Here is a 24055-nt window from a genome sequence, read left to right on the forward strand (position 1 = left end):
CTCTGTTCATTCACCTTTAGACTATCTACTTTTAGGTGGCCCCGAGCTGAACCAGACACCCTGGCTCATCCATATGGAAGTAGAGATTCAAGAATAATAAAATTGAATTCTCTGAAACGGTGGGGCCATGGAGAAGATTCCCAACTACGTCAGAATCAACGGTGGCACCTATTGAAGGATGCAAAGAGTTAGGTGTTCATCAATGCCCCTTCTTTCTGTAGACCACATCTGAACCTGTGTTCACTGTTGCCTTTTCTTATTGACGAGGTGTTTTTCCCCCTGAAACCTGTTCCCCTAGATCAGTGATGGCGAACCTTTTAGCGGTCGAGTGCCCAAACTACAACCCAAACCCCCCCTTATTTGTTGCGAGGTGCCAACCAAAAATTAAAGCAGTAACTTATTGCTCCCTGTTCCTCAACAACGTTTGATCATATTGGCCTCCTGAGGACAAGATGGAAAATTTTCAGCATTTTAGCTTCTTCCCAGTGTCCCTCTGTACACAGAGAATCATGGGGTCAGCAGGAGGTCCCCCAAAGATATTTCAGCCCTGTCTACTCATTCTCCCTCTTCCTACAGTCCCAGGTAGTGAAGTCAGTATCAAAATATGACTGAAAGCAGCATCTTTTAAGTTGCTTGGAACTGCAGGAAGAGTCTTTGAGTCCTGTCTGGTGCGCTGGGGCGATGGCCGGGTGCCCACAGAAAGGGCTCTGAGTGCCGCCTCTGGCACCCGTGCCATAGGTTCGCCACCACTGCCCTAGATGTTTACTATTACTGGACTGTTGTGTTAGAGAATATCTCCAGCTGTAAAGTATGAGATGCTCAATGATGTCGATGAGGGAGTTTCTCTTCCTTGAAGTCTACGTCCTTGTTCTCTAGGAGAAGACTTAAGAAATCTACAACAAAGGGGTAAAGATTTCTGGAGCGTTACCTTCGTAGTGAGCTGCCGTCACTGTGGAAGATTTCCGATTATTGTTTTTGTTTTTTCGGTTTCCATTGGCTGGAAAAAAATAATAAGAGAAAATATCAAAAGATTGGAAAAAAAAGATGAGCCACTGATCCTTTACCAGGTACGATGTTACCTCTTATGACAGTATAGGGTTGAGCGTGCTAATCGCTAGAGCTAGAGATTAGGCATGAGTGAAGTTAAGCTCCACTTTTTGGGCAGCTTATCGTTAAGCTCTACATTTTGGGTTATTACGGCAAAGTTCTAGTTTTTTAACTAGAGGCAGTCCCCTACTTAAGAGCTCCCGACTTACAGACGACCCTTAGTTACAAACGGACCTCTGGATGTTGGTAATTTACAACCCAACATTTTCAAAATCCAATTGTCACTGGGACCAAAAAATTTTTAGCTGGGGTGACATTTATAAAATATACAGTTCCCGACTTACAAATTCAACTTAAGAACCTATCTTTTACGTCACCTGAGGACTCCCTTCCACATCTTGGACAACCTAAAATAACATCCAAGTTCTACTTGTACCAGTTTTACTTTTTCGGGCAACTTTTTTGGAAAATATTTTCTCAAATTTAAGAAACTTTCAAGAAAGCTACTGTAATTTTTTAATACCGTAAAATGAAGTTTCACTTTTGACAAGTGTTGATGATCGGACGCATGAACGCTTCAGATACTGGATATTGTCCCACGTAAACATGGCCATTACCTGATCGCCGGTGACGTCTTCTATCCTCCGTTAGCTTCTGATACAGAAGTTGATGTTTTTCCCAGACATTCTGGTAATAGAGCTAAGAAGATGAAGGCACAAATGTATTAAACATTGATTCAGATACTAAAATATACAATAACTTCTTCTTTCCCTGATGATCCAGAGTTGGAGCTCCGTCGGCTCCCCGGTCTCTGGTTTACTAACCACCAACAAGCGGGACACAGGTTGTACCACTATTACTGATAAGTCATGATACCAGTGAGTAGGCAATTCACCTATGAGTTGCAGACCGGGGGCACCTTCGGAGTTGCTATGGATTGCTTTCTATTAAAGGATTTGGGAAATTTTTGATTACTTTTTCAAAACTTGGATACCCCTTTTAAGTATTGAAGGTCTGGTGAATTGGAACAAGCCCATGTTTTGCAGCAAGACCCAAAAGCCTTAAAGGAAATCTAACCAACATGATAAACCAGGGACATGACTCATAGATCCAGGCACCATGACTTTTTATCCATGGACTCTTCCTTCTAAAATCAACTTTTAAAATTATGCTAACGAGCCAGAAGGGCTCTGGTGAGTGTTTCCAGAGTCTTTCAGTGTTGAAGATTTAAAGGCTGTTACAACGAGCAGAATGTGTCGCTGCTTCCCCCTGCTCTCTCCATAATCCCTCTACTTATCTAATCTAGCAGAAGCAGGAAGTGCATGAGGAGGAGATACCTGCGTATCTCATTGTAACAGCCTGTGAAGCTACAGCACTCTGGAAAGACCCCTCGGAGCCCTTTGACTTATTAGCAGAATTGTAGAAGTTGATATAACAGATATAAGAAGATGACCACAGTCTCTGTGCCTCCATCTATGAGTAATGCCCCGGGCTTCTCATGATAGATCCACAGGATAGTGAATAAGTGTTTGATCACTGAGGATCTTACCACTGAGAATCACAGAGATCACAAGACTGGGGGTCATCAGGCAGGTACCTTAAAGGGACCCTTGTGAATCCAAGCTCAAACTGTACTCCATTAACTTCTATAGTATCTTCATGGGGCTTTAGAATTTTGTTATCCCTGGGGTTCTAGGTTGTCTCTTTTTCTGTGAGTTCCATGCTGTGAGAGGGGAGAAGGAGCAGCATAGGAGCACACAGCTCTGACATCATACAAGGCGGAGCACACAGCTCTGACATCATACAAAGCGGAGCACACAGCTCTGACATCATACAAGGCGGAGCACACAGCTCTGACATCATACAAGGCGGAGCACACAGCTCTTACATCATACAAGGCGGAGCACATAGCTCTGACATCATACAAGGCGGAGCACACAGATCTGACATCATACAAGGTGGAGCAAACGGCTCTGACATCATACAAGGCGGAGCACACGGCTCTGACATCATACAAGGCGGAGCACACGGTTCTGACATCATACAAGGCGGAGCACACAGCTCTGACATCATACAAGGCGGAGCACACAGCTCTGACATCATACAAGGCGGAGCACACAGCTCTGACATCATACAAGGCGGAGCACACAGCTCTGACATCATACAAGGCGGAGCACACAGCTCTGACATCATACAAGGCGGAGCACACAGCTCTGACATCATACAAGGCAGAGCACACAGATCTGACATCATACAAGGCGGAGCACATAGCCCTGACATCATACAAGGCGGAGCACATAGCCCTGACATCATACAAGGCGGAGCACACAGCTCTGACATCATACAAGGCGGAGCACACAGATCTGACATCATACAAGGCGGAGCACACAGCTCTGACATCATACAAGGCGGAGCACACAGCTCTGACATCATACAAGGCGGAGCACACAGCTCTGACATCATACAAGGCGGAGCACACAGCTCTGACATCATACAAGGCGGAGCACACAGATCTGACATCATACAAGGCGGAGCACATAGCTCTGACATCATACAAGGCGGAGCACACAGCTCTTACATCATACAAGGTGGAGCACATAGATCTGACATCATACAAGGCGGAGCACATAGCTCTGACATCATACAAGGCGGAGCACATAGATCTGACATCATACAAGGCGGAGCACACGGTTCTGACATCATACAAGGCGGAGCACACAGCTCTGACATCATACAAGGCGGAGCACACAGCTCTGACATCATACAAGGCGGAGCACACAGATCTGACATCATACAAGGCGGAGCACATAGATCTGCCATCATACAAGGCGGAGCACACAGCTCTGACATCATACAAGGCGGAGCACATAGATCTGACATCATACAAGGCGGAGCACATAGATCTGACATCATACAAGGCGGAGCACACAGCTCTGACATCATACAAGGCGGAGCACATAAATCTGACATCATACAAGGCGGAGCACATAGATCTGACATCATACAAGGCGGAGCACATAGCTCTGACATCATACAAGGCAGAGCACACGGCTCTGCCATCATACAAGGCGGAGCACACAGCTCTGGCATCATACAAGGCGGAGCACACAGCTCTGACATCATACAAGGCGGAGCACACAGCTCTGACATTATACAAGGCGGAGCACACGGCTCTGACATCATACAAGGCGGAGCACACAGCTCTGACATCATACAAGGCGGAGCACACAGCTCTGACATCATACAAGGCGGAGCACACAGCTCTGACATCATACAAGGCGGAGCACACAGCTCTGGCATCATACAAGGCGGAGCACACGGCTCTGACATCATACAAGGCAGAGCACACAGCTCTGACATCATACAAGGCGGAGCACATAGACCTGACATCATACAAGGCGGAGCACATAGCCCTGACATCATACAAGGCGGAGCACACAGCTCTGGCATCATACAAGGCGGAGCACACAGCTCTGACATCATACAAGGCGGAGAACACAGCTCTGACATCATACAAGGCGGAGCACACAGCTCTGGCATCATACAAGGCGGAGCACACAGCTCTGACATCATACAAGGCGGAGAACACAGCTCTGACATCATACAAGGCGGAGCACACAGCTCTGACATCATACAAGGCGGAGCACACAGCTCTTACATCATACAAGGCGGAGCACATAGCCCTGACATCATACAAGGCGGAGCACACAGCTCTGACATCATACAAGGCGGAGCACACAGCTCTGACATCATACAAGGCGGAGAACACAGCTCTGACATCATACAAGGCGGAGAACACAGCTCTGACATCATACAAGGCGGAGCACACAGCTCTGGCATCATACAAGGCGGAGCACACAGCTCTGACATCATACAAGGCGGAGCACACAGCTCTGACATCATACAAGGCGGAGCACACAGCTCTGACATCACACTAGCTGAACCCGCCCACTACTATGGGGTGAGAGAGGGAAATAATTTGGGGTATTTTCAGTATAAAGACGCATTTATTATAATCTGTTATTGTCCTCATAGGTCATATATTGTTGGATGGAGAATGCGAATCTCTGCCCGTCCAATGAACAGCCTTATAGTGTTACAGCAGATAGAGGCCATTGTCCCCTCTAATATTTGGAGCGACGTCATACATGGGGCATGTTAATCTCTTACCTGGGTGTCAGCGATGGGCTCCTGCAGCGGATCCACCTAAGGTACATAAGCATAAAAATCAGGTCATGTACTCTACTCACATCCAAAGCTGCATTTACAGTTTAAACCTCTGTAGTTCTTGCTTTGTATGCAGCTTTGGCTGTGACTGGAGTATTTTGCAGTCTGTAAAGTAATGTCCTACATGGAGGAAGGATGCAAGGACCCCCTCTCTGGTGTTCTGCAGGCCCCTGGAAGGAGGCATGTTCAGCGCGGATACATAAAGCTTGTCATGTGACCTGGGGCTGACATGAGCTCTCCCCGGCCCGTCAGTCTGATAGTAGTATGGCCGCCAGGAGGGCAGAAGACCGGACCCCTACTAACTGCACATACATCTAGTACATCCACTGTATCTAATCAGATGTGATACTGTCTGCTGAGCTGTGTATCTAATCCTATCCTGTGTGATACTGTCTGCTGAGCTGTGTATCTAATCCTATCATGTGTGATACTGTCTGCGGAGCTGTGTATCTAATCCTGTCCTGTGTGGTACTGTCTGCTGAGCTGTGTATCTAATCCTATCCTGTGTGATACTGTCTGCTGAGCTGTGTATCTAATCCTATCCTGTGTGATACTGTCTGCTGAGCTGTGTATCTAATCCTATCCTGTGTGATACTGTCTGCTGAGCTGTGTATCTAATCCTATCCTGTATGATACTGTCTGCTGAGCTGTGTATCTAATCCTACCCTGTGTGATACTGCCTGCTAAGCTGTGTATCTAATCCTACCCTGTGTGATACTGTCTGCTGAGCTGTGTATCTAATCCTATCATGTGTGATACTGTCTGCTGAGCTGTGTATCTAATCCTATCATGTGTGATACTGTCTGCGGAGCTGTGTATCTAATCCTGTCCTGTGTGGTACTGTCTGCTGAGCTGTGTATCTAATCCTATCCTGTGTGATACTGTCTGCTGAGCCATGTATCTAATCCTATCCTGTGTGATACTGCCTGCTGAGCTGTGTATCTAATCCTATCCTGTGTGATACTGTGTGCTGAGCGGTGTATCTAATCCTATCATGTGTGATACTGTGTGCTGAGCGGTGTATCTAATCCTATCCTGTGTGATACTGCCTGCTGAGCTGTGTATCTAATCCTATCCTGTGTGATACTGCTGAGCTGTGTATCCAATCCCTTCATGTGTGATACTGTCTGCTGAGCTGTGTATCTAATCCTACCCTGTGTGATACTGACTGCTGAGCTGTGTATCTAATCCTACCCTGTGTGATACTGTGTGCCGAGACGTGTATCTAATCCTATCCTGTGTGATACTGTCTGCTGAGCTGTGTATCTAATCCTATTCTCTGTGATGCTGTCCAGTCTTCTAGCTCTTTGTATCTAAGCCGTGTGATACAGTCTCCCTAGTACATGGTGACATTGGGTCGGGGCTGCTGGATATGGATGTGCCATAGTCCTTACCTGCTGGTGCGGTGCCGGTCCTTGGCACAGGTTCTGGCCCCAGGTGGTGGTGGTCAGCAGGAGGTTCAGAGATGCCAGGACCAGCGAGGTGCCCCCTAGTGCCAGCGCCAGGAGTAACAGCGGAAGCAGAGAACCTCTGCCGGTACGCTTCTTACTCCAGCGAGACATCGGACGCCCCTTCCTTCTAACTCATCCTATGGTCCCACCACCTGCATCCACCACCCCCGGCAAAAGTAAGATCCAATATCTGCCCCCCAAAAAAAGATCCTGCAGCAGACACCCTCCTCTACATCTCTGAACAAATCGAAAAGTCAAAAATTTAGGAAGTTAATTTTCCAAAAATTCAAAAACGTCTGGTGGTCAACTTTAGGAAGAGTTTCCGAAGCCTTTGTAGGATGTGAAGAGGATCTAATGAAGACAAGACACCCCCCTCATGAGGGATGAAGATCGGGGGCCCATGACCATAAGAAAACCTAAAAATACCGGGAAAAAAGTGTGATTGACTCGGAAAATTTTGGTTGTTTCAGAAATGTTCCTCTAGTGGAGACTGGACGAAACGATGAGTCGATGTTGACCGTAGAGACGCCATTTTGTATCGCCCCCCCACCACGGACTATGAAGGGTTACCAGGATATTCATTACTCCAATCCCGAGGCCTGGGAGGAGAGTCGTGGAGATGGAGAAGATCCCGCAGAGGGTGAAGGGTGGTCTCTCTCCCGCAGAGGGTGAAGGGTGGTCTCTCTCCCGCAGAGGGTGAAGGGTGGTCTCTCTCCCGCAGAGGGTGAAGGGTGGTCTCTCTCCCGCAGAGGGTGAAGGGTGGTCTCTCTCCCGCACAGGGTGAAGGGTGGTCTCTCTCCCGCAGAGGGTGAAGGGTGGTCTCTCTCCCGCACAGGGTGAAGGGTGGTCTCTCTCCCGCAGAGGGTGAAGGGTGGTCTCTCTCCCGCAGAGGGTGAAGGGTGGTCTCTCTCCCGCAGAGGGTGAAGGGTGGTCTCTCTCCCGCAGAGGGTGAAGGGTGGTCTCTCTCCCGCACAGGGTGAAGGGTGGTCTCTCTCCCGCAGAGGGTGAAGGGTGGTCTCTCTCCCGCACAGGGTGAAGGGTGGTCTGTCTCCCGCACAGGGTGAAGGGTGGTCTCTCGGTCTCACGAGGAGTAGAAGACAACGTGAGGAGGACAAGTCTGGAGGAGAAGGAGACTCTCGGGGAGTTGCGCTCGCTTGCACTCGCTCTTGTGTTTTTCTGGTCTCTGGATGGACTCCAGAAAAAGAAGAAAATGAAGAATGACAGGAAATAGAAGGAGAGGAGGAAGGAGGAGCGAGAGCGGGGGGAACTGTGCCAGACTGTGACAGGAGGAGGAGGATAGACAGAAGAAGAAGACCACCCCACCACGGCCACACAGGACAGAGGGTGGTGCTGGATGCTACAGACACCTGGACTGTGTCACCAGAAGGCGGAGGACCCACAGGAGGACTGCAGGAAGATCTCTGGGGCTACTAGGGGAAAGGTTGTACAGACCAGAGAGAGCACGGGACACTAGAGAACAATTACTGTGCAGTGTGAACACAACCCAGGAAGGACGTGAGAAGTGGTGCTGTGCAAGGTCCAAATATACAGGCTGTGCACTGTCCATATATACAAGATAGGAGTAGCAGTACTGTGCTGTGCAAGGTCCAAATATACAGAATAGGAGTAGTAGTAGTGTGCTGTGCCCATATACACAGGATAGGAGTAGTAGTACTGTGCACTGTCCATGTATACAGGATATACACATCTCAAACCTTTATTACAGTTTCTTATGTTGTGGTGACCCCCAACCATGAAATTATTTTCATTGCTACTTCATATCTGTAACTTTTAGCTTGACCCCACCGCCCGCCCCCAGGAGCCAGCAGTCTCAGCACTGGTCCCCAGGAGCCAGCAGTCTCAGCACCTGCCCCCAGGAGCCAGCAGTCTCAGCACCCGTCCCCAGGAGCCAGCAGTCTCAGCACCCGCCCCCAGGAGCCAGCAGTCTCAGCACCCGCCCCCAGGAGCCAGCAGTCTCAGCACCCGTCCCCAGGAGCCAGCAGTCTCAGCACCCGTCCCCAGGAGCCAGCAGTCTCAGCACCCGCCCCCAGGAGCCAGCAGTCTCAGCACCCGCCCCCAGGAGCCAGCAGTCTCAGCACCCGCCCCCAGGAGCCAGCAGTCTCAGCACCCGCCCCCAGGAGCCAGCAGTCTCAGCACCCGCCCCCAGGAGCCAGCAGTCTCAGCACCCGTCCCCAGGAGCCAGCAGTCTCAGCACCCGTCCCCAGGAGCCAGCAGTCTCAGCACCCGCCACACCCCCCTCCAGGAGCCAGCAGTCTCAGCACTCGCCCCCAGGAGCCAGCAGTCTCAGCACTCGCCCCCAGGAGCCAGCAATCTCAGCACCCGCCCCCAGGAACCAGCAGTCTCAGCACCCGCCCCCAGGAGCCAGCAGTCTCAGCACCCGCCCCCAGGAGCCAGCAGTCTCAGCACCCGCCCCCAGGAGCCAGCAGTCTCAGCACCCGCCCCCAGGAGCCAGCAGTCTCAGCACACGCCCCCAGGAGCCAGCAGTCTCAGCTCCCGCCCCCAGGAGCCAGCAGTCTCAGCTCCCGCCCCCAGGAGCCAGCAGTCTCAGCACCCACCCCCAGGAGCCAGCGGTCTCAGCACCTTCCACCAGTAGCCAGTACAGGCAGTCCCCGGGTTACATACAAGATAGGGACTGTAGGTTTGTTCTTAAGTTGAATTTGTATGTAAGTCGGAACTGTATATTTTATCATTGTAATCCCAGCCAGAACATTTTTGGTCTCTGTGACAATTGGATTTTAAAAATGTTGGGTTGCCATAAGAACCAGGATTAACACTAAAGCTTCATTACAGACACCTGTGATAACTGTTACAGCTGTTTATTGCAGTCTAGGGCTAAAGTACAGTAAATTACTAATATCCAGTGGTCCGTTTGTAACTATGGGTCGTATGTAAGTCGAGTGTTCTTAAGTAGGGGACCGCCTGTAGTCTCACCACCCACCCCTAGGAGCCAGCAGTCTCAGCACACGCCCCCAGGAGCCAGCAGTCTCAGCACTCGCCCCCAGGAGCCAGCAGTCTCAGCACTCGCCCCCAGGAGCCAGCAGTCTCAGCACTCGCCCCCAGGAGCCAGCAATCTCAGCACCCGCCCCCAGGAACCAGCAGTCTCAGCACCCGCCCCCAGGAGCCAGCAGTCTCAGCACTCGCCCCCAGGAGCCAGCAGTCTCAGCACCCGCCCCCAGGAGCCAGCAGTCTCAGCACCCGCCCCCAGGAGCCAGCAGTCTCAGCACACGCCCCCAGGAGCCAGCAGTCTCAGCTCCCGCCCCCAGGAGCCAGCAGTCTCAGCACCCGCCCCCAGGAGCCAGCAGTCTCAGCACACGCCCCCAGGAGCCAGCAGTCTCAGCTCCCGCCCCCAGGAGCCAGCAGTCTCAGCTCCCGCCCCCAGGAGCCAGCAGTCTCAGCACCCGCCCCCAGGAGCCAGCAGTCTCAGCACCCGCCCCCAGGAGCCAGCAGTCTCAGCTCCCGCCCCCAGGAGCCAGCAGTCTCAGCACCTGCCCCCAGGAGCCAGCAGTCTCAGCATCTGCCCCCAGGAGCCAGCAGTCTCAACACCTGCCCCCAGGAGCCAGTAGTCTCAACACCTGCCCCCAGGAACCAGCAGTCTCAGCACCTTCCACCAGTAGCTAGTAGTCTCAGCACCCATCTCCAGGAGCCAGCAGTCTCAGCATCCGCCCCCAGGAGCCAGCAGTCTCAGCACCCATCCCAAGGAGCCAGCAGTCTCAGCACCCGCCACCAGGAGCCACTAGTCTCGCCCCCAGGAGCCAGCAGTCTCAGCACCCGCCCCCAGGAGCCAGAAGTCTCAGCACCCGCCCCCAGGAGCCAGCAGTCTCAGCACCCGCCCCCAGGAGCCAGCAGTCTCAGCACCCGCCCCCAGGAGCCAGCAGTCTCAGCTCCCGCCCCCAGGAGCCAGCAGTCTCAGCACCCGCCCCCAGGAGCCAGCAGTCTCAGCACCCGCCCCAAGGAGCCAGCAGTCTCAGCACACCCCCCCAGGAGCCAGCAGTCTCAACACCTGCCCCCCAGGAGCCAGCAGTCTCAGCACCTTCCACCAGTAGCCAGTAGTCTCACCACCCGCCCCGAGGAGCCAGCAGTCTCAGCCCCTGCCCCCAGGAGCCAGCAGTCTCAGCACCCGCCCCCAGGAGCCAGCAGTCTCAGCACCCGCCCCCAGGAGCCAGCAGTCTCAGCACCCGCCCCCAGGAGCCAGCAGTCTCAGCACCCGCCCCCAGGAGCCAGCAGTCTCAGCTCCCGCCCCCAGGAGCCAGCAGTCTCAGCACCTGCCCCCAGGAGCCAGTAGTCTCAACACCTGCCCCCAGGAGCCAGCAGTCTCAGCACCTGCCCCCAGGAGCCAGCAGTCTCAACACCTGCCCCCAGGAGCCAGTAGTCTCAACACCTGCCCCCAGGAGCCAGCAGTCTCAGCACTTGCCCCCAGGAGCCAGCAGTCTCAGCACCTGCCCCCAGGAGCCAGCAGTCTCAACACCTGCCCCCAGGAGCCAGTAGTCTCAACACCCGCCCCCAGAAGCCAGCAGTCTCAACACCCGCCCCCCAGGAGCCAGTAGTCTCAACACCTGCCCCCAGTAGCCAGTAGTCTCAGCACCCGCCTCCAGGAGCCAGCAGTCTCAGCATCCGCCCCCAGGAGCCAGTAGTCTCAGCACCCGTCCCAAGGAGCCAGCAGTCTCAGCACCGGCCACCAGAAGCCACTAGTCTCACCACCCACCCCCAGGAGCCAGCAGACTCAGCACCCCCCCCCCCCTCCAAGGAGGTAGTAGTCATAGCTCCTACCCCTAGTAGTCACAGTGATTAGCCCGATAATCACAGGAATGCCTCCAGTGGCATATGGAATAAAACAAAACTTTCTTACCTTGTTCCTCTCACTAGCCGCCCTTTGCACTCATATCTGGCCGTAGTCCTCTTCAGCCTTTGTCCCGGCACCCGTGCGGCATCTCACATTCTGTGTAATAGATGGAGAGCAGCTGAAAGCTCCCATGATCCACTGCCACATATGGGAGCCACCACTCTGCCCCGTGGTCTCAAGGTTCCTAAGATCAGCGGAAAACTCATATTTCCGATGGTCTTAGACAACTCCTATTCGACCTTCAAGGGGGTCAAGACCCACAGGTTGAGACCTGCTGCTCTACACTTAATGGTGTCTCTGCCTGTTTTCAGTAATCCTCGTTCCTTCTTAGGAGCATGCTTGTCCCCCCGTCCCCCTCAGGATGGGGATAGGGGCCTAGGCTTATGCTTGGCACCTCCTAATTGTGTGGCTTAGAATCGAGGCATGAAACATGTAGATAATACCATGGATTTGGTAACGCACAGATCACAGAATACACAAGGAGCTCCGCTTAGTTCTTTCTGATGAGCTTGTGCCTTGACCCACCCCAAAACTGCAGCCCGATTTGTGAGCCTCACAGGGAGCAGTAATGAATGGTGGTCCTCCTGCCAAGTATCACAGCCTTCTGCACGTGGCGGGTGTGGTGCGGGGTGAGCGCCATGTTACTGGAAATATACACGATCTGGAGAAGTTTCTTAGTGTTACTAGCACAAGCTGTATCCCCTAAATGTTTGTAGTGCCGTCTGTGTAACTCTACGGGGATCCTTTCTACTTGGCCTCAATCATGGCCGATCATTGTTCTTTCAGATCTTCGCTGTAGCTCTCCACAGATGGTCCCTGGCCTTTGGACAACTCTTCTGATAATTCTTTTCACCTGTCTGTCTGAAATCTTGGACCTGGTAATGGCTGATTTATGGTGGAATAATCTTCTTTCCATTCCTAAATAATGGTCCCCCAAGAGCCCTCGCTGGAGCAGTGTGAAGGTCTTGAGACATCTCCCTGATCATACCAATCATAAGATTGTTCTTGTGGGGCACCTTGGTAATGAGACTCCTTTTTATAAGCTTCCGGGTGAACAGGTTGACATTATTTATCACTAAGAGGTTTGATTGCTTCCTAATTACTGATAAATTTCAGCTGGTGTCATGACTTTCTATGGCTTTTTGCACCTCCGTTTCTTCACACGTTCTTATTATTTCACGGAATTTCTGGACATCTATGGTGGAATGGATGGGTCGTTTCCAACATCTAATGAGAATTTCATGTCAGTAGCAGCTTTAGATATATATTTAGGTGTCATATTTAGTTTAGTTTTAGTATTACTTAGGAGTTGGGGCCACCAAAGAAACGTTCCCAGGTCCCATCCTTGGTCTCGATGATCACGATGCTGTTATTATAAGGACACAGGTCATACCCAGTATATATTCTACTATATGTAAACAGACCAATGAAGTTGGATTGATAAAAAGAGAAACTGATAGACGAACAAAGGAAACCCTTGATTATTTTATTAGAACATTAAGGATAACACAGGAGGGGGGGGGCATAGTTATTGGACAATGGGGAGACACCGATCCTCTGTGTGTTGGATAAATCTTGGCTGTACATGGTTAGATCAGGTTCTTGATGAGGTTCTGCTCCTTTAAATCCTGTAGGGTGTTAGCATGGAGGCGTGTAAGGTCAGCTAGCTCCTCCCACACTAAAGAAACGGTTAAAAAAGTAGAATGACATAAGGTTATGGCATCACTGAACAGGCCATAGATACAAGAGATTGCAAGTATCTATAGTATGGACGTCTTAAAGGAACACTCTATGCACTGTACGCTGTGTCATGGTGTGTCGCTTAGGCTACATGCACACGCCGGCCCCTATGACTCTCCATAGAGATACATGACGCACGGCGCCGTAATACGAGGAAAGATATGACATCTATCTTTTCGCCCGGTTACTGAGCTTTACGGTGCTGCACCATACCGCTCTGTGCACCCACTGCCATCCTATGTTGTCGAATATACGTCTCCCGACAGTCGAGTGCCTTAGGCCCGGCACCAATCAGACGTGGCTCCAAGACAGAGAGCACCAACCCTTCAATCTAACATATAATAATAACCAAATACTGATTTTTACTCAAGTAGTTTTTTTTTACTTCAGTAGGCTTGGCTGTTGATTGAATCTGTCCTGTTATGTAAACCTGTATGAATAAACAAAATCATGAGCCCCCAATAATATAAGACTTACCGTATAAGAATAAGGGGGTGCCCCGAGGCTCTCTCACCAATAAGTTATGAAAGAAACTGACCAAAGCCCCCGAGGAGAGTGACCTCTCCGGAAGGGGAAGAGACTTCAGATAGGTAAAGTCCACAGCCAGGGGGTTCCTCGGGGGCGGAGAGACACAGGTGCTGACCACATCCCACACAATGTGCCACACCCCCACATCTGAGAGAAGGAGACATGAGGGGGTTACTGACTAGTGACAAAGTATTACACACACATTCTCTTACATCTATCCATATTATATCTATCTCATATCTATCTCATATATATCTATCTTATTATCTTATATCATATCTATCTATTAACTTCTCTGTCTTTTCTTTCTACAAGCGATAACTTTTTTGACATTTTTCTGTCCATGTAGTTCTCTGGAGTCTTATTTTTGGGGAGCCAAAATGCAGTTTTTAATAGTACAATTTTGTGGGATGGATGATTGAAATATGTCTATTTGGGCATTGTTTTTCCTCTATTTTCTTGTGATTTTACAGGCAATTTTTCAATTTTTTATTTTTTTTTTAGATTTTTTTTCTTTAATATTACTTTGTCCCACAGTACTCCATGCACTGCACTACCTGTATACTGCAGTGCCCTATAATGTAAGTCACTAGCCTCTATTAGGGCGTCATGGGCACCCTGCAGTAGCAGCAGTGGAGTGCCATAGGGAGCTCGCTCCCTCCGCAGCTCCTTATACAGTGAGGTCTAAGGGGTTAAACACCTTGGATCGGAGCTTTTCTATAACCGCGTATTAGTGCCAGGGCTGGGCTGAGTTATGTGCTAGCTCCTGCAGGACGCAATATCCCGCAACCTTCCTCTGATTCGCCACTGAAGACCCGATACAATGGTCGTGAAGGGGTTAATATTAACCATGAATCCACCTACCTTATGTCCATCTATCTCATATCCATCTATCTCTTTATCTCTTATGACAGGCGCTGCACTCACCCTTCGTGTCCCACTCAGTATAAGACGGCAGCATCAGGGGCGAGTCTCTATCGCACAGTTCGGTGCCGGTGAATCGCTGATGATTGGACCTCACCCACACATAGGGGCGCCCATACTTGGCATACGCTGCCAGCAGGAACAGGGTGCAGTGCGTCTCCTGAAATATATATGTGTGACATGAGAGGCTGATATCAGAACATACACTATGAAACCTGCCCTGGAGGTCACGGGTAAAGAAAGGGTTATGGTTCCTATCCCCATTTGTGTAGAGCAGTAAAGGGGTTAATGGTGGAATCCCGGGTGGACTGAAGCATGAAAGGGGTTAATGTCAGGATCTCTGGTCGTCTAGAGCAGTAACAGGGCTATTGTTGGTATCACTGGTGGTCTACAGCAGTAAAGGGGTTCATTTATTCTGGCTGGACCATACTACAAGCTCTTTTACCTCTTGTGTCATCCCCTCATCCTCATAGACTGTAAGCTCTTGTGGTATGTGGGGGTCCCAGTTGTAAGACCCCAGTATAGGCAATGACTATACAATGTGGGACTTCCCCTTAATAGCAGCATTGGAATATAAATCTTACAGGAATAGCGATCTCCCGATCACACGGAGAAGCCGGAGGCAGCAGCGCAGAACCCCTGGGGGGGAGGAAGAGAGAAGAGGGTGTTATTTGGGTTCAATTCAATGTTTTCCAAGTTCTCTGCTTGCTGTCAGTGAATGAGAACATTTAGCCTCTGACCATACAGCCAGGGGATTTGTTGCAGTGAATCAGTAGAGATAAACCATCAGCAGCTGAGTGACCAGAACCAGGATACGGACCAGGAAAGGGAACAGGACTCATTCACTAAAAATCTAAATTATTGAAAATAAAATAGTTAAACTTTCATCAATCCGTAAATGACGCCCAACATGACACACTGCACCAAATAGGAGGCTCTGGACCTACCGAGGTGTGGACTGGTCACTGCTACATGTAGGAAGGTGATAACTGGTGTCACTGCTAAGAGACCCCGGAGAGCGAGGAGGAGGACAACCCTAGGAGATACAAGGTCAGAGGAAGTAAGGAGGACATCAGACTGTGTAATACCGCCATTGTGTGCACTCACCACATCATCATTCACCACAGTCAGTAATATCTCTTCTCTCCCCCTCAGCCATGGCTGGAAGTATCGGAAGCCCTGGAGTGATAGCAGAACATTATTGTAATATAATACTGCCCCTATGTACAAGAATATAACTACTATAATACTGCCCCCTATGTACAGGAATATAACTACTATAATACTGCCTCCTATGTACAAGAATATAACTACTATAATACTGTCCCCTATGTACAGGAATATAACTACTATAATACTGCCCCCTATGTACAAGAATTTAACTACTATAATACTGCCCCCTATGTACAAGAATATAACTACTATAATACTGCCCCCTATGTACAAGAATATAAGTACTATAATACTGCCCCCTATGTACAGGAATATAACTACTATAATACTGCCCCCTATGTACAGGAATATAACTACTATAATACTGCCCCCTATGTACAAGAATATAACTACTATAATACTGCCCCCTATGTACAGGAATATAACTACTATAATACTGCCCCCTATGTACAGGGATATAACTACTATAATACTGCCCCCTATGTACAGGAATATAACTACTATAATACTGCCCCCTATGTACAAGAATATAACTACTATAATACTGCCCCCTATGTACAAGAATATAACTACTATAATACTGCCCCCTATGTACAGGAATATAACTACAATAATACTGCCCCCTATGTACAAGAATATAACTACTATAATACTGCCCCCTATGTACAGGAATATAACTACTATAATACTGCCCCCTATGTACAAGAATATAACTACTATAATACTGCCCCTATGTACAGGAATATAACTACTATAATACTGCCCTCTATGTACAAAAATATAACTACTATAATACTGCCCCCTATGTACAGGAATATAACTACTATAATACTGCCCCCTATGTACAGGAATATAACTACTATAATACTGCCCCCTATGTACAAGAATATAACTACTATAATACTGCCCCCTATGTACAAGTATATAACTACTATAATACTGCCCCCTATGTACAAGAATATAACTACTATAATACTGCCCCCTATGTACAAGAATATAACTACTATAATACTTCCTCCTATGTACAAGAATATAACTACTATAATACTGCTCCCTATGTACAGGAATATAACTACTATAATACTGCCCCCTATGTACAGGAATATAACTACTATAATACTGCCCCCTATGTACAGGAGCCTAACTACTATAATACTGCCCCCTATGTACAAGAATATAACTACTATAATACCTCCCCCTATGTACAAGAATATAACTACTATATTACTGCCCCCTATGTACAGGAATATAACTACTATAATACTGCCCTCTATGTACAAGAATTTAACTACTATAATACTGCCCCCTATGTACAGGAATATAACTACTATAATACTGCCCCTATGTACAGGAATATAACTACTATAATACTGCCCCCTATGTACAAGAATATAACTACTATATTACTGCCCCCTATGTACAGGAATATAACTACTATAATACTGCCCCCTATGTACAGGAATATAACTACTATAATACTGCCCCCTATGTACAGTAATATAACTACTATAATACTGCCCCCTATGTACAGGAATATAACTACTATAATACTGCCCCCTATGTACAGGAATATAACTACTATAATACTGCCCCCTATGTACAGGAATATAACTACTATAATACTGCCCCCTATGTACAGTAATATAACTACTATAATACTGCCCCCTATGTACAGGAATATAACTACTATAATACTGCCCCCTATGTACAAGAATATAACTACTATAATACTGCCCTCTATGTACAGGAATATAACTACTATAATACTGCCCCCTATGTACAGGAATATAACTGCTATAATACTGCCCCCTATGTACAAGAATATAACTACTATAATACTGCCCCCTATGTACAGGAATATAACTACTATAGTACTGCCCCCTATGTACAAGAATATAACTACTATAATACTGCTCCCTATGTACAAGAATATAACTACTATAGTACTGCCCCCTATGTACAAGAATATAACTACTATAATACTCCTCCTATGTACAAGAATATAACTGCTATAATACTGTCCCCTATGTACAAGAATACAACTGCTATAATACTGCCCCCTATGTACAGGAATATAACTACTATAATACTGCCCCCTATGTACAGGAATATAACTACTATAATACTGCCCCATATGTACAGGAATATAACTACTATAATACTGCCCCCTATGTACAGGAATATAACTACTATAATACTGCCTCCTATGTACAGGAATATAACTACTATAATACTGCCCCCTATGTACAGGAATATAACTACTATAATACTGCCCCCTATGTACAGGAATACAACTACTATAATACTGCCCCCTATGTACAAGAATATAACTACTATAATACTGCCCCCTATGTACAGGAATATAACTACTATAATACTGCCCCTATGTACAAGAATATAACTACTATAATACTGCCTCCTATGTACAAGAATATAACTACTATAATACTGCCCCCTATGTACAAGAATATAACTACTATAATACTGCCCCCTATGTACAAGAATATAACTACTATAATACTGCCCCCTATGTACAAGAATATAACTACTATAATACTGCCCCCTATGTACAAGAATATAACTACTATAATACTGCCCCCTATGTACAGGAATATAACTACTATAATACTGTCCCCTATGTACAGGGATATAACTACTATAATACTGCCCCCTATGTACAAGAATATAACTACTATAATACTGCTCCTATGTACAAGAATATAGCTACTATAATACTGCCCCCTATGTACAGGAATATAACTACTATAATACTACCCCCTATGTACAAGAATATAACTACTATAATACTGCCCCCTATGTACAGGAATATAACTACTATAATACTGCCCCCTATGTACAAGAATATAACTACTATAATACTACCCCCTATGTGCAAGAATATAACTACTATAATACTGCCCCCTATGTACAGGAATATAACTACTATAATACTGCCCCCTATGTACAAGAATATAACTACTATAATACTGCCCCCTATGTACAAGAATATAACTACTATAATACTGCCCCCTATGTACAAGAATATAACTACTATAATACTGCCTCCTATGTACAAGAATATAACTACTATAATACTGCCTCCTATGTACAAGAATATAACTACTATAATACTGCCCCCTATGTACAGGAATATAACTACTATAATACTGCCCCCTATGTACAGTAATATAACTACTATAATACTGCCCCCTATGTACAAGAATATAACTACTATAATACTTCCCCCTATGTACAGGAATATAACTACTATAATACTGCCCATATGTACAAGAATATAACTACTATAATACTGCCTCCTATGTACAAGAATATAACTACTATAATACTGCCCCCTATGTACAGGAATATAACTACTATAATACTGCCCCCCTATGTACAGGAATATAACTACTATAATACTGCCCCCTATGTACAGGAATATAACTACTATAATACTGCCCCCTATGTACAGTAATATAACTACTATAATACTGCCCCCTATGTACAAGAATATAACTACTATAATACTGCCTCCTATGTACAAGAATATAACTACTATAATACTGCCTCCTATGTACAAGAATATAACTACTATAATACTGCCCCCTATGTACAGGAATATAACTACTATAATACTGCCCCCTATGTACAGTAATATAACTACTATAATACTGCCCCCTATGTACAAGAATATAACTACTATAATACTGCCTCCTATGTACAAGAATATAACTACTATAATACTGCCCCCTATGTACAGGAATATAATTACTATAATACTGCCCCCTATGTACAAGAATATAACTACTATAATACTTCCCCCTATGTACAGGAATATAACTACTATAATACTGCCCCCTATGTACAGGAATATAACTACTATAATACTGCCTCCTATGTACAGGAATATAACTACTATAATACTGCCCCCTATGTATAATAATATAACTACTATAATACTGCCCCCTATGTACAAGAATATAACTACTATAATACTGCCTCCTATGTACAAGAATATAACTACTATAATACTGCCCCCTATGTACAGGAATATAACTACTATAATACTGCCCCCTATGTACAAGAATATAACTACTATAATACTCCTCCTATGTACAAGAATATAACTACTATAATACTGCCCCCTATGTACAGGAATATAACTACTATAATACTGCCCCCTATGTACAAGGATATAACTACTATAATACTGCCCCCTATGTACAGGAATATAACTGCTATAATACTGTCCCCTATGTACAAGAATATAACTACTATAATACTGTCCCCTATGTACAAGGATATAACTACTATAATACTGCCCCCTATGTACAGGAATATAACTACTATAATACTGCCCCCTATGTACAAGGATATAACTACTATAATACTGCCCCCTATGTACAAGGATATAACTACTATAATACTGCCCCCTATGTACAGGAATATAACTACTATAATACTACCCCCTATGTACAGGAATATAACTACTATAATACTACCCCCTATGTACAGGAATATAACTACTATAATACTGCCCCCTATGTACAGGAATATAACTACTATAATACTGCCCCCTATGTATAATAATATAACTACTATAATACTGCCCCCTATGTACAAGAATATAACTACTATAATACTGCCCCCTATGTACAAGAATATAACTACTATAATACTGCCCCCTATGTACAGGAATATAACTACTATAATACTGCCCCCTATGTACAAGGATATAACTACTATAATACTGCCCCCTATGTACAAGAATATAACTACTATAATTCTGCCCCCTATGTACAAGAATATAACTACTATAATACTGCCCCCTATGTACAAGAATATAACTACTATAATACTGCCCCCTATGTACAAGGATATAACTACTATAATACTGCCCCCTATGTACAGGAATATAACTACTATAATACTGCCCCCTATGTAGAGGAATATAACTACTATAATACTGCCCCCTATGTAGAGGAATATAACTACTATAATACTGCCCCCTATGTAGAGGAATATAACTACTATAATACTGCCCCCTATGTAGAGGAATATAACTACTATAATACTGCCCCCTATGTACAAGAATATAACTACTATAATACTCCTCCTATGTACAAGAATATAACTACTATAATACTGCCCCCTATGTACAAGAATATAACTACTATAATACTGCCCCCTATGTACAAGGATATAACTACTATAATACTGCCCCCTATGTACAGGAATATAACTACTATAATACTGCCCCCTATGTAGAGGAATATAACTACTATAATACTGCCCCCTATGTAGAGGAATATAACTACTATAATACTGCCCCCTATGTAGAGGAATATAACTACTATAATACTGCCCCCTATGTACAAGAATATAACTACTATAATACTGCCCCCTATGTACAGGAATATAACTACTATAATACTGCCCCTATGTACAAGGATATAACTACTATAATACTGCCCCCTATGTACAAGGATATAACTACTATAATACTGCCCCCTATGTACAGGAATATAACTACTATAATACTACCCCCTATGTACAGGAATATAACTACTATAATACTACCCCCTATGTACAGGAATATAACTACTATAACACTGCCCCCTATGTACAGGAATATAACTACTATAATACTGCCCCCTATGTACAGGAATATAACTACTATAATACTGCCCCCTATGTATAATAATATAACTACTATAATACTGCCCCCTATGTACAAGAATATAACTACTATAATACTGCCCCCTATGTACAAGAATATAACTACTATAATACTGCCCCCTATGTACAGGAATATAACTACTATAATACTGCCCCCTATGTACAAGGATATAACTACTATAATACTGCCCCCTATGTACAAGAATATAACTACTATAATACTGCCCCCTATGTACAAGAATATAACTACTATAATACTGCCCCCTATGTACAAGAATATAACTACTATAATACTGCCCCCTATGTACAGGAATATAACTACTATAATACTGCCCCCTATCTACAAGAATATAACTACTATAATACTGTCCCCTATGTACAAGAATATAACTACTATAATACTGTCCCCTATGTACAGGAATATAACTACTGTAATACTGCCCCCTATGTACAGGAATATAACTACTATAATACTGCCCCCTATGTACAGGGATATAACTACTATAATACTGCCCCCTATGTACAGGAATATAACTACTATAATACTGCCCCCTATGTACAAGGATATAACTACTATAATACTGCCCCCTATGTACAGGAATATAACTACTATAATACTGCCCCCTATGTACAAGAATATAACTACTATAATACTGCCCCCTATGTACAGGAATATAACTACTATAATACTGCCCCCTATGTACAAGAATATAACTACTATAATACTGCCCCCTATGTACAAGGATATAACTACTATAATACTGCCCCCTATGTACAGGAATATAACTACTATAATACTGCCCCCTATGTACAAGAATATAACTACTATAATACTGCCCCCTATGTACAGGAATATAACTACTATAATACTGCCCCCTATGTACAGGAATATAACTACTATAATACTGCCCCCTATGTAGAGGAATATAACTACTATAATACTGCCCCCTATGTAGAGGAATAGTTACCTGTAGGGATCCTAGTAGTGACAGGTCAGTCAGGAATTGGTCCAGTTTCTGCTTTTCTTCATCCTGTAGGTGCAGTGATGTCAGTGTGTGATATATGTATATTGGGGGGGGGGGGGTAGTAGTATATACAGGGTACAGTATACAGAACATGCAGCAGTGATATTATACAGGAGGTGACATCGCTCTGCAGGGATGATGTGTATGAGCCGGGATGTCTTCTCCTGCAGTGATGCTGCATAGATCATTCTCTGCCCCTGATCCCTATATACAAGCACCCCGTGTATCCCCCTCCTGCACCCAGCACTTACTCGGAGGTTCATGTCACCTCTGGTTGTAGCCGCCTCCACCCCCTGTGGTCAGTGCTCAGTCTCCGGTATTCATCACATCCTCTGAGCGGCAGCCATCCTCTCCTCTGTGCATTATCCTCCTCCTCCTATGTAGGAGGCCTGGTCCTCGCACACACTGGAGGAGCCGCCTTCATTGTAACCTCCCACCATCTTCTGCCGTACACTGAGGTGGAGAATGCAGCTCCATCACCAGGGACACCTAAGGCATTTGTGAAAGATTACCCTCAGTACGGCACGGGAGCCACCACCACATGTCAGAGCTGAGGCCTACTGGAGTCTTCAGTGTCTCGAATCCTTGACATGTGGCCTCATCCATGGTGCGCAGGTTCATCACATGTAACATGTTTTTATCATGTCCTTTGAGCGGGATGTGGTGCATGTCAAGTGCTCACATCACATAAAGTGTGGTCTGGACACCACGACAAGACTCTTCCCCCACCAGGACTATTGTGTTGGCTTCCTCTGTGACACTGGGTGGTGTTTAATGCCAGATTGTTCCCATATTCCATGTGCTGACCATGGCCATCTACAAGCAGCCTTAGGTCTTGTTTGGACTGGTGTAAACCACTGTCACAGACCGACCCAAAACAAGATCCATTACCTATCGTAATCAGAGAGTTTTATTCTTTAGGAACGATTACGTTAGACAGAACCAAGCCCAATATTGTTTTGAGGGATACATTTAGGCCATGCAATAGGGAAGCATGTCCACTACTCAACAAGACGTGGAACCCAGACTGAGCATCAGTCCACCAAGAGGACTCCACCAGCACATGGTCTGATTAAAAACCCTGAGCTCTGCTGTCCGAGCACAACCTGTGGAGACTCAAGTAACCCTGGTGAGGACCACGAAGCCCCAAACCATGAGGTCTACAGATTTCTCAGGAAGCATTGCCTAAAATTAATTCTTCATACACAGATGACTCTTCCCTGGAAGACCACACTGAGCCTTGTGACTTTAGATGATCTGTGATGCGTTCATGTTGTTACTACGAAACATTACCTCCCACCACAAGTCAGAAGAAGTGTAACCCACAAAGTGATCTGTGCTTTAGGCTTTTGTTTTAGTTCCTCTAACAGTTATGTTCTTCATGGTTGAAAAAGCCACTC

General features: G+C 46.0%; 2 protein-coding genes across 2 annotated transcripts in view; both read right to left on the reverse strand.

The window, feature by feature from the left end:
- LOC140128611 (uncharacterized) overlaps nt 1–7970 on the reverse strand; it is a 29479-nt gene extending 21509 nt beyond the window's left edge. The window contains exons 1-4 of the mRNA XM_072150309.1: nt 6669–7970; nt 5218–5253; nt 1665–1746; nt 929–997 (exon numbers count right to left, since the gene is read on the reverse strand). Of these exons, the coding sequence (XP_072006410.1) occupies nt 929–997; nt 1665–1746; nt 5218–5253; nt 6669–6836 (355 nt within the window). The 5' untranslated portion in view covers nt 6837–7970. The remainder of the gene's footprint in view (nt 1–928; nt 998–1664; nt 1747–5217; nt 5254–6668) is intronic.
- A 5088-nt stretch (nt 7971–13058) lies between these two features.
- Nucleotides 13059–23115, reverse strand: LOC140128322 (uncharacterized). Its single transcript, XM_072149940.1, has 8 exons — nt 22907–23115; nt 22599–22661; nt 15886–15957; nt 15726–15814; nt 15363–15417; nt 14782–14938; nt 13804–14001; nt 13059–13264 (listed from the first exon to the last, which is right to left on the reverse strand). Exons 1-8 carry the CDS (start codon nt 22916–22918, stop codon nt 13176–13178), a joined length of 735 nt encoding a protein of 244 aa, XP_072006041.1. The 5' UTR covers nt 22919–23115; the 3' UTR covers nt 13059–13175.
- Nucleotides 23116–24055: the final 940 nt, after the last annotated feature.

This window comes from Engystomops pustulosus, chromosome 4 (assembly GCF_040894005.1).
Source record: "Engystomops pustulosus chromosome 4, aEngPut4.maternal, whole genome shotgun sequence".
Lineage (NCBI taxonomy): Eukaryota > Metazoa > Chordata > Amphibia > Anura > Leptodactylidae > Engystomops > Engystomops pustulosus.